At 49.9% G+C, this 11873-nt stretch overlaps 1 protein-coding gene across 1 annotated transcript; it reads right to left on the bottom strand.

Moving 5' to 3' along the window:
• Positions 1–2214: 2214 nt before the first annotated feature.
• Positions 2215–11136, bottom strand: LOC133370640 (B-cell differentiation antigen CD72-like). Its single transcript, XM_061597229.1, has 7 exons — positions 11015–11136; positions 10436–10522; positions 9386–9475; positions 8521–8814; positions 5516–5685; positions 3433–3518; positions 2215–2761 (listed from the first exon to the last, which is right to left on the bottom strand). Exons 1-7 carry the CDS (start codon positions 11082–11084, stop codon positions 2623–2625), a joined length of 936 nt encoding a protein of 311 aa, XP_061453213.1. The 5' UTR covers positions 11085–11136; the 3' UTR covers positions 2215–2622.
• Between the last annotated feature and the right edge of the window lie 737 nt (positions 11137–11873).

Here is an 11873-nt window from a genome sequence, read left to right as displayed (position 1 = left end):
GCTCAATCTGGCTGGTTGGGATTCCTCAGTATTGAGCTAAAGGCACTCTGTACATGCTTTCACACTTCTGACTTTTAACTCCCTGCAAGCTTAACCTCAAGTTGTCCTTTTCAGGAGGATTCCTCTTTAAGCGATGGAAGGGGAAGTTCCTCATCCTCTCTATGTATGGGAGCCTGGTCATCTGCCCAGCCAAGCTGGGCGTCTCCTTGGGCACCAGTTGTGATGCTGTCCTGGACGGCAGTGAGATCTGTAACCTGCCACACCTTCCTTTGGGTGCCCAGATGGGCAGCTGCTTGGGGCTGAGTCTCAGTGACGGGAAGTTCCTGCCGTTCCTTGCGCCCAATGGCCAAACATGCAGGTAAGGTGATGCTTCTCCTGTGGTGGTGGAGTTGGTGGAAGCTCTTGAATGCTGATTTGCAGCTCCTGGGCTGCAAAGAGGGACAGTTCCATAGCAGGTTTCCAGGCAAAGGGTAGATGTCTCTGAAAGCTGAAGGTTTCATCCGGCCATGTTGTCTGTCTGCTTGCACCCCACACCCAGCTTTGTCCAAACTGAAGGAGAGAGAATGAATTCATGGCACCGGGGTTGGTGCTCAGTCCAGCCTGGGGATAATGTCCAAACTCTCGTGTGGTTGCAACATTTCCCACTCTGGTAGAGAAACACAAGCAGGCTCAAAATACCCATCCATCCACTCAAGACCGTTTTTACCCCAGCCTTCCCTTGCGATCATGGCGCTTCAGGGTGGCTTCCAACAGCTTTTAGAAGTATTGCAAAATATGCCAAAGCATTCACAATCAAGTGAAAAGCAGGAGGCAGTGCAGCAGCGAAACAGCTCGAAACAAGGGCCAGCCCTTTAAAAGCTCCTCAGCCTGGTCAGTCAAATCCCTGCTGGGATAGACATGCCTTGGCTAGGCAGCAGAAGGCAGGAGGCCCAGCCAAGGACCCTCCCGAGGGAGGGAGTTGCTCCATAATCAAGGCATGACCATAGAGAAGTGTCTCTCCTGGGTCCCAACCAGCCACCCACCCCCCTCACCTGTGGGACGAGGAGGACAGCCTTCCCTGCAGAAAAGCCCTGAAGATTGGTGCCATCTAGTCCAGAACCTTGCTTGTCACCCTGGCCAACCAGATGCCCTTCAGAAGCCCCAAAGCAGGACGCAAGCACAATAGCATTAAGAATTAATGTGAATTAATGAAGTAGACACAAATCTGGCATCAGCAATGGCAATATCCGGAAACCAGCAGTAGGAGAACATTCCATGCTCCCAGGACCTCTAAGTGGCAACCCTTGAACTTCAGAGGGAGACTCCAGTGTCAAACATCACCTCTGGCTTACATCAAGATAAAGATTTCCTGTCTCATCACAGGTGTTAATTGATTTAGCAAGCTAGGATGTTAGTGTTGCTACAAATCAGCATTGTTCTACATTGATCCCAAGATCTGCATAGAATTCTTATACATTTCATTGTCATTTGTATAATACATATATACCAGCCAACTGTGGATAGCTTTCTTGCATGAGATGAATTGGACCCTAGTCCACAAAAACTTCTGCCATTATGAATCTCTTTTACAATGCCACGAGACTCTTTGTTGTGAATCTTAACATAATAAATACTCATGATTGGTGATGGCCTGTGGAAGAACTATTTTTTTAAAAAAGTTAGATCCCTCGATTTCTTAGAACTTTGCTACAAATAACATGCCTTATGTGTAGATATGGATATGTCAAAGGATTCTTTCCTCAAAAACATGGGTGTGGTTCTTCCCTTACTGTTTTTTTTCATGGTAGAGAAGATGAGTGATGCTCAGCCTCTCTTGATCTCAAACTAGTCTGGTATTCATCAACCTGATGCCCTCCAGCTATTTTGGACTACATCTCCCAACATCCCCAGCATAATATGGCTGGGGCCAGTGGGCGGTGGAGGGTGCCCCAGCAGCTGCCCTAGAAAGCCGACTCCTGGCGCCAGCCTGCAGCAGTGGAGAAGGGCTGTTGCGTTCATGTCCTGTTCGTGGACTCCTTGTAGGCTTCTGGTTGGCCACTGGGCGAAAGAGGGTAATGGACTAAATGGGCCATTTCTTTATTTATATGCCACATAGATTTGCCCAACGTGGCTCACCACAACACAAAAAGCGTGATACAAGATCAGGGAACCACACTATCAAAGCATCTTTGCAATTAGTACCAATTCATTTCAAAATATAATACTGCCACCCAAACAAACAGTTTATATGAACATTTTGAACACATTACAAAACAGCATCATTAAAAACATTAATTGATATTATCAGTCGTTAAAACACCCAAACCAGAGTCAATCTGGCAAAAGTTTCCGATGGAATTTGGTCTTCCCTCCCGTGGCTCTTCGCTTCTTATGCAATTTTTTTCCCCACAGTCAAAACAATTGTTGCTTTTCCCCCTTCAGATGTTCATTTGTATTTATTAGAGGATGGGGGCAAAGGTGTGTTGGCAAAGGTGTGTGCAAGCAGAAGCTGGTAGCAACTTGTACAACATGGTCCTACCGCCAGATAGGCCAGGAGCGTGCAGAAGGTAGATCCAGATCTATCGGTAGATGCTGGGATGATTTGCTGTAGATCAGGTGGGTGTGGCTGTGGTTCCCAGTGGCTCACGACCAGGAACTGGAACTGGCCGTCTTCTCACAGATGTAGGGATAACGTTCAGAACACGCATCTTTTTTCAGGCCTTCTTGGCTCATTTGTATGCAGGTATCATAATCTCTGTCATAACCTTTATACTTCAGAGATCTGAAAGAATAAGAAAATTCATCAGAAAACAAGAAGTTAAATCCCCTCTGGCGACTCGCTTTCTTGCTCCTGCCATTGTAGGGTTGTCTCGTTTGTAACACCCACATTGTGAAGCATCTGACTTGTCAAAACTAAGTGCACATGGCCAAATGAGGTAGAGCCAGAAGGTCTCCTGGGAAATTTCTGCAAAAGGGGGGGGGGACATGAGGCTCCCAGACTAGGGAATGCCAGTTTCTTCATTCTCAAGGACGGTTGGCTTGTTATTGGGGGAGGGGGGGGGCTTTGTTGTCCAGATACTAGTCTGGTGGCTGGACCATTCCACCCTCTCTCAAATGCTATAATAAAAATGGCATCACTTGGTCTCCCCAGGTGCAAGAACCCACCTGCATGGAAGGTGTCTGTCATGAAGGGAGGGAGGGCTGAGGCATAAATGGGCTTGCTTAATAGCCCTTTCATGAGGCAGATGGTCGACATCCCTTGGCTTTTCCAGATAGTTTTAGATTACAGGAAAGGCACATGGCACTTCACTGCTTCTGAAGCTACTTTGGAGGCTGAATCTGGCCTGCAGGCTGCCATTGGAGAGGAAGTGGGGCCAGCCCTTTGCTCTGTCCAGCCTGAACAGACACAGCTGATGGGTAACAAATAGCTCTGCGGTTCCCCCCCCCACTTACCCTTTATAGAGTGAGCAATCAACCCAATAGCATGTTGGTGGAAAACATCTTAGTCCAATCCAATATGGAATTGAATACAGAGAATTCTAGAGTTAAAAAGAAGAAAAAGCATTGAACTACTTAGTAGCCAGCCTAGCACAATCTCTCCTGTTGGAGGCTGGGAAAGCGCCACTGTTTTGGACAGCTTGCCCTTGATTGCAGGACGCCAGGCCTTGCTGAATGGAAGTGCTTCCTCCATTGGGCTCCTTCCGTTTTCCCACTCAGTGGGGGCAAATTAGGGAATCAACCACGGAAAGCACTTCTTTACCCCCACCCGAGTATCAACGAAGTCTGAGGTGGACAGGGACCAATTCACCCAATTGTGCTGTTGACTAAATCCTTCCTTTTCCTCTCTACAGACTGTTCAGTCCCATTATTTATTTATTTATTAGATTTATATCCCTGCTCTTCCTCCCAGTATCAACAACAACAAATTTTATTTGCTTATAGCCATGGGCCATTGCATAACAAACTATGACACTGTGACAATAAAATACATTTATATTCAGACAAGAACAGTTACAACGAACCAAAATCTAATGAGATTGTAATTTGACGTGATTTACTCTGATTTTTTTGGCGGCAAGGGCAAAATTTGCCACCGCCATTGTAACCGTATTTTGCTTGTCCGCCAATAAATCAACTGTTAAAATGTCGGGAGGTAGCCCCTTCCTAGAACTAATCAAGGGTTCCAAAAATTTTTTTCTTGGGTTATTGTACAGTGGACACATTAACATGTAATGAACGAGATCCTCTGTGGCCTTATTTCCACAGACACAGTAATGCTCCACTCTCGGTATTCCCTTGTATCTGCCCTCCAAAAGGGCTGTATCCATCGTCTGGAATCTTATTCCGGTAAAGGCTCTACGTACAGGAGCACTGGTTAAAATAATAAAATATGAAGGAATGGCATGATTTACATTTACAAGGGGGAACCACTGTGAAAAGGGCGATGACACTATGGAAGCGCTATCTTGATTTGCGTCAAAGTTCAGGATCCAGTTACGAAGCTCCAATGGAGAAAAGGATAGGAGGTTTCTAGGGGATAGATTATAATAATCTATTAGAGCTCTAGTGGCTTGGGCCCAGCCCCCTTTCTGTAATCTTGCCAACAAAGTTTAACGATGGAAGTCTCGTCCACCATTAAAATCTTCCTCCAGAACCTTAGCACAGCCAGGTCAATTTTGGCTGTCAGTGATGGAAGGCCAAGTTTGGCCCTTACATGAGCAGATGGGGTTCCACGAAGGAGTCCCAAAATCTGTCTCATGAAGGAGTTTTGGAGGGTTTCAAGACTGGCTTTAAGTGAATGGCCCCAGAGTTCTGCCCCATAAAGTAATTTGGGTAGGGCTTTAGCAGTAAAAGTTTTCAACATAGGGATAATCAGTTGTCCCCACGGGTATAAAAAAACCTTCCTCCCAGTAGGAGCCCAGATTATAACTCTTTACAGGAGCGTTACCGCCGTGTTAGTCTGTTGCTGCAAAAACAACACAGAGCCTTAGCTGCAGACCACACCCTGGCAAGAGGAGCCACATGGCAGGGGGAAATGGAAGTTTCCTTTGCAGACCACCTCTCTGCAGGGCTGGGATGCTTTCGGTCAGGGGTGGGCAACCTGCAGCCCTCGCCTAATTTTGCAGCTGTTGGCTAGATTTCATGTGGATGGCAAGCGGGTGGGAATGAGGAGAGAGGGGCACCAGAAGCGGAGCAAGAAGGGGGCCGGCAGAAAGAGAGAGACTGCAAGGGGGTGACCAAATCCACCATCAGTAGGTGGCCCCCAAGCAGGAAAAGGTTGCCCACTCCTGGTTTAGGTGCAGGGTGCCCTGTTTTGGGAGAGATACAGAACTAGAAGGGTGCCTGCTGCCCCTCCCAGCTCCATGACTGCCTGAGTGTCCACGCTGCCTTTTGTGCCAGTCAGCATTTTCAAGGATTGCCTTTCCATAGAATTGGAGTCGCCCTCATGTTTCCCCTTCTGGCCATTCAGGGTTCATGGTGGATCCCCCCAACCGCACCTCCACCCATCAGACGACGTTAGTAGTTTGTACCAGACCTGCATGACTTTGGCACCCTGCAGTTCCTCAGCTGTCCAGGGCTCTTTTAAAACAAGCAGCTGGGATGACTTCCCCTCACAATCTTTCTGGCTCTCTTCCCAAGACTTCTCTGCTGTCGAAATCCACAGGCATTTCCACCTGAAGAGCTTCCACTGAGAGGGGCAGCAGCCTGGAGGAGAAGAGACAAGGGGGAAGGATCAGAGGGCTCTTTGCTGCTCTGCCAGGTGCCTCCAGCTCGGCTCAGGGTGCCCCCTGTGTTATCCCCAGCTAATGTTATCCCCGGCTAATGTGGGGTGGGACCCGGAGCAACGGGCTTCAGGGGCAAATCAGTGCTAGGTCTCAGGGTGGACATTCCTTTTGGAGCCAAGGGGCTGGGCAGCTATTAGTGGTGTTATTTTCACTTGTTCCAAAAGGGAGTCCTGTGGGACCCCCATTCATGCTCCCTCCATCCTCATTTGTACTATCCGGGGATGGGGGGCACACCCATCTCTGGTGGCTGCCACAGGAGCTGAGGCTGGTAGCTGCTCCTGCAGGCCAGTCCCTCCCCCCTCCCTGCATGCCACAGGGCATCTGCTGAACATAAAGGTGTGTTGGCCCCCAGGGGCCGTCACAGGAAGAAATCAACTGCTAACAACAAATGAAGAGAAACGTGGGAAACAAATGAGGAGCAAAATGTTAACAAGTGTTTTAAACATGAAAATGAATGCAGCAACGGAACTGTCTCACAGCTCCCCCGTGAGGGCCAGCTGAGCCCCGCCCAGGCCTCCCAGACAGCCCAGGCCTGTCCCCGTTGCCATTTAGAGGAAGTGAGGGGTGATGGCTGAGCAGGGGAACCATTTGCCCAATTTCCCCTCCCTTTGCACCTCTTTTTGGTGCATGGAGCCTGGCCCAGGGAATGGTCTGACGGCTGCCTTGTTAAAGCTAAGCAATCCCCGGAGACCAGGAGCTTTGTCTTGCCTATTATTTTTCCAAAAGGAAAGAGCCTCTATTTCTTTTACTTTTCACATGTATACCCCCCCTTCTTCCATCATGGAACCCCGGGTGGCCTTCATGTGGTTCCTGAGAGGTCTCCCATCCAGGCACTGACCAGACCCAGACCTGCTTAGCTTCAGCAAGGCGGTCGCCTCATGTGCCTTCAGGCCATGCCCCAGGACCCTGGCACTGCACAGCAAAACACGGGCAGGGCAGGCACTGAACCTTCCCCTTCCCCTCTGGCCCCGACTGGCTACAATGGCCTTCTTTGTCAGAGCACTGATGTGTGATCGTCTCAGCCTGACCACTCAGAAAGTGCGATATCTCCATGTCGTAATAGGAAGAAGAATCCACGCTCATAGTGCCGCAGCGGGTGGGCGAGGCGCAGTGGAAGGAAGTAACAAGATTGCAATGCAGGTCAAAAATGTAAAGAGGATATATTCTGGTGTGGGTGTGAAACAGGAATGAAACTCATAATCTGCATTTGAGCATCAGAGCGTGAAGAGCACTCAACTGCTGTTGCATGGGAAGGGGAAGTGTGTGCGTGAGCGTTGCATTCTGAGTCTGCACTGGGAGAATCACCCGGCATCTTTACTTCACCCAGGAAATACTGTCTGTCTTTTTCATTTGCATTTTAAAAAAAGGGGGGAAGAACCTTCTTTCCCTGCCCATCACCCAATAACGAGGGCAGAATGCCCAGCGCTTCCTGGGCCACCAGTGACTCAGAAGGCCCCTGCAGTTTATGAGAGCAAAAAACAAAAACAAATAGGAACCCCCACATTGCAAAGTTGAGAGGTAAGACCAAAACGAGAGGTGAGAAGCAGTCGGCTAAAGCGCATCGATACCACTTTAGCAGTCACGGCTTCCCCCAAAGAGTCCTGGGAACTGTAGTTTGCCCCTCACGGAGCACTCATTCCCAGCACACTTATCAAACTACAGTTCCCAGGATTCTTTGGGGGAAGCCATGACGACTGTTAAAGTGCTATAAGAGTGCTTTAAAGGTACGGTGTGGAAGCGAGAGGCGTGGAGGCAGAGATATCAGTTGTCGTAGCACAACCCACCTGCCTGCTAGACCCTATTGCAGCCTTCGCCAACGTGGTGCCCTCCAGATGATTTGGACAGCAACTCCTAACAGCCCCAGTCAGGATGGCCATATGCTTCCCTCCACCTCGGCATCATACAGCTGTGCTGGCTGGAGCTGATGGGAGCCACAGTCCAAAGCATGGGGTTGGGAAAGGCCGCCTTATTGGGTGAAAAGACCCACATGTCCACCACCATGACATCTCCTTTGGCCCCAAAACTCAGGTGATCTTCCCGCGCAGCCAAGCCCAAAGGTCTCCCTCCCCTCTGCCCTCACCCGCCCTGATGTGTCTGCTGCCGCTGAGACAGTTGGCACACCCTCTTCTCCCTGGCTTCTCCCACCCTTGGAAGATTTTCACGCCGCAGGCCAGGGAGGTGGGCAACAACAGATCCCTTTATTTATTTATTACATTTATACCCCGCCTTTCTTTTCATGATAGAAACCCAAGGCAGCTTAACATATGGTTCCCAGGCAGTCTCCCATCCAGGCACTGACCACACCTGACCCTGCTTAGCTTCAGCAGGGAGCTGGCCTCATGTGTCAGACCACAGCCTTTGCCACTGCCCCCATCACCTCCACGCTCCTGCTCTGGCTCCCCTCTCAGTCTTCAACTAGTTCTCCCCTCTCACTTTGTTGCACTGGGAGAAGCTCCTCCTCTGCTTCCCCCATCCTCAAACCCCACAGCCCTCAGTTCCACCCACATGATGAGCGAGGACAAGGACCCAGCTGCCTCTCTCCCCCTCTGATGCCTCCCATTTGGGCATCTCCTTGCTGCCTCAGACTCAGCACGCCTGAGACTCTTCCCTCCCAAGCCGTCCTCTCCTCAGCCTCTCTCCAGTCGCTTGCCCCAGCCTGGCCTTCACCCTGGAATCTGTGCTCTCTCCACAGACAAGTCCTGCCCCTTCTCCCGAAGCGAGGGGAGCTTCGTGGAAAAGGGGGAGCTGGACATACCAGTCTGCTGGCAAGATCTGGCATGAGGCAAATTGGTCTCCCTCGCCTCACTCGTCCGTTCCGTGTCTCCCTGGTCCTGCCGCAAGACGGCCAGGCTGCTCTTGGCTTGCCTCAGTTCCTCTTCTTGCCGCTTGAGTTCTTCCATGGTGTGGCTGCGTCGTGCCTCAGCGTCACCCAGGAACTGCTGGGACTGGTCCAGGCTCTCTTCCTGGGCACTGATCCTCTGCAACAGGAGGCTGTTGTTTGCTGCATGGGCGCGGGACGCCTGCTGGAGCTGCCAGGAGACCTGCCAGTCTGAGGAGAAGAGGCAACTTGAGGGAAGGGAGATGCAGGGTGCAAAGATGCTCCCTCTGGGCTGTTCAGAGAGGGCCTCACCCGCATGTGGAGCAGGCAGCCAGGGAAGAAAAGGCACAGACACCCCACCCCACCTGGGCAGGCTGGCCTGGCTCCGTTGGGAAGAGATCGCCAGAGTTACATGACATAACTATACTGAAACTTGCCATTTCCCCTCTTTCCCATTGACACATTTTCCCTTGGAGGAAAAACTCTCCTTGGAGGTTGTTTGCCTCTGAATACCAGTTGTGGGATCACACGTAGGAGAGGCCTCCTGTGCCCAGGCCCTGCTTGCAGGCTTCACATTGGGACGCCTGGTGGGCCACTGCAAGGACAGGATGCTGGACTACGATGGGCCCCTTTGGCCTGGCCCAGCTGCTGCCAGGCGCCTCGCTCGGCTGTTGCAAGTACATTGTTTGATTTATAATGAGCCGTATTGAAATGAAAATTTTTTTATTGTAAATGATGTTCCTCACTCTGGGATTGTGAGAGTAATGCAGAGCAAGTTATAAATAATTAAATAAATACTCACAACGGGCCGCGAATCCCACAGTGGTGGCGAAGAGGAAGAGGCAGGTGCCCGCAAGGGTGAAGGCCACACAGCATATTTGATGGTTCAGCTCTGGAAGAGAAATCCAGAAGGGTTAGCTGAGGGATGCTTCCAGCCATACAGAAGCAGGAGGTGGGCAATATCTGCTCCAGGAGAGAGTAACCTGCACCGGGGCCAAGAGACATGGAGGGAGGGAGCTGGCGGGAAGGTGGGAGGCATGCAAACTACAGAAACAGGAAAATACAGGCTGTGACTAGGGGCTCCTCTGTTCTGATTACACAGCCCAATCCGACATACATCCCAGCAAGAGCATCATTGTAGAGCAACTGGGTGCAGACAAGAAGCTTCCGGCCAGAGACAGAGGCATGGAAGAGAACAGAGGGATTCTAAGATGACAGCAACCCATCCGAGGAGTCACATTCTCTCTTGATAGAATAATCACGCAGGACTTACAACAATATTCTTAGAAGAGCTTGCCATATAAACTACGAAAGAAATGAATCCATCAGGTGGGGAGACAAGAAAAGGACAGGCTGAGATTTCAGATTTCAAAATACTGAACTCAACAACAAAACAGAAGACAACAGAAACAAAAAAAAACCCCTCCTATGCCTGGAGAATGTTTTGTTCTTAACAGCTCACGGGGCTGTTGTTATCCTTTTGTTTATTTAAAAGGTATCCACTGGTGCCTTCCCTAAAAATAGACCAAGGCAACTAACAACATTACTACAAAAATAATAAACAAAACATTAAACATTCACTTTCAAAGCCTGAGCAGCATAAGACAGCAAAATAAAACACAATCTACAAACACTATTCTTGGGTTTGGTCCCGATAGGGGCCTGATGAAATTGCAAAGTAATTAGGGGTGGGGGAAATAAATTAATGGACATATCTTGACAGATAACTGACTTACAGACATATTCAGGGCTAGCAAAGGGCCTCCAGCCAGGTCCAGGGAGGTGCAATGTCTTCCCTCTAGTCCTCACTGGCAGTCGGTCCACCCTGGCTGGGGCAATACACAACACTCACCTTTGGAGTGCCCTGATCTGCTGGGGGGCTTCTCTTCCCCAGGTGTGGCTATCAGGATATTCTCATAGCTGAGCTCCTCGCTTGTCTCTGGAAAAGAAGACAGGAGGGAGGCCAAGTTTGGAAGGGAAGTTTGGAAGAGTAGCTGGTGTTGTACTGAACTTTACAGAATCTGCAAAGGAGTCTAAGTTTGGTCAGAAATAGGTAAAGGGTGCCAGAAATACTGGTCAAACCTGCTAGCCAGTGCTGGCCTTCCCTTCCTTTGGATAGGGAGTTTACTGCCTAATAGTCCACAAAAGCTGGAACATCCTTGAGTGTTGTGTACCTGTACAAAGGAACAAAAAGAATTTTCCAAAAATGGCCCTTTCTCTTTTGTTCCTTTACAGACTGAAAGACAGTCAGACAGCATCTGTAGCTATGGAAAGCTTACACCTTGAGCCCAGTGGTTTCCCCATGCAGGACTCTCACGGCTATTCCAGCTCTTGTGGCCCATCAACCTGGTGGGCACTTTGTGTTCCCCCTGAAACGTCTCACCTGGTACCTCTCACCACCCAGGGAAAGTTGAGGGGAGTCTCACAATACCTTCTTGATGGATCTTCACCGGAGGAACCTTCCCAAACTTCAGGTCAGCATAGGTCACACCCTGAGACATCCTGGAATGGGAGAACCCACGGTGCTCTTGTAGCAGTTTGGAGTGGCGTATGGAGGAGGGAGATCAAAGGAGAAAGCACCTGACTCGCTGGGAAGTCACCTGCTCTCTACCAAAAAGGGGCCACATCGTGGGAACCAGGTGGCAGCAGCCAAGCACAAATGAGGAAGTCCCGTGATGACTCAGGATGCCCTTTAAGAAGTGAAAGTCCCCTCTCTTCCTTTTACCCCAGTTGCTCTGGGGTGGCAGGAGAAGGCTGATGAGACTGACCAAGGATTCTCAGACGTGAACCTTTTGAAATGTCTGCATGTGCAAGTCACAACATCCTTAAGTGTGGCGTAGTGGTTAAGGTGTTGGACTATGACCTGGGAGACCAGGGTTCAAATCCCCATATAGCCATGAAGCTCACTGGGTAACCTTGGGCCAGTCACTGCCTCTCAGCCTCATGAAAACCCTATTTATAGGGTCGCCATAAGTCAGAATTGACTTGAAGGCAGTACACGTAAGTTCAGGAATTTGATCTTGGCCCAGGTGGAGTTCTGGAGCTGAGCTTAATCTAAAGGGAAAAGCTAGTGAAGCCTTCCAGCTCTGAGTGCTACATCTGTAGCAGAGCCATCACCAACCTGGTGCCCCCCCCAAAATGTTTTGGACTATAATTTCCATCAGACCCATCATCATCCAGCCCTGCTTGGCTGAGCCTGATGGGGGTTGAAGTCCAAAACGTCTGGAGGGAAACAGCTTGGCCAAGGCTGCTGCAGCATAACAGGAGCCAGAAGTGAAGGCCAGGGTCAG

Source organism: Rhineura floridana, chromosome 15 (genome assembly GCF_030035675.1).
Source record: "Rhineura floridana isolate rRhiFlo1 chromosome 15, rRhiFlo1.hap2, whole genome shotgun sequence".
In the NCBI taxonomy this organism is placed as follows: Eukaryota; Metazoa; Chordata; class Lepidosauria; order Squamata; family Rhineuridae; genus Rhineura; species Rhineura floridana.
The sequence above is the reverse complement of the archived record's forward strand: the minus strand, read 5'-3'. Positions and strand labels throughout refer to the sequence as shown.

Bases quoted from the DNA above. Each gene is read 5' to 3' on its own strand.
- LOC133370640 (XM_061597229.1), bottom strand. From the start codon at position 11,084: ATGTCTCAGGGTGTGACCTATGCTGACCTGAAGTTTGGGAAGGTTCCT. The intron at 9,476-10,435 runs GTGAGTGTTGTG...TTTCTCTTCCAG, and splicing joins CAGATCAGGGCACTCCAAAG to AGCTGAACCATCAAATATGC. The intron at 3,519-5,515 runs GTCTGGTACAAA...TTTTAACTCTAG, and splicing joins AGGGTGCCAAAGTCATGCAG to AATTCTCTGTATTCAATTCC.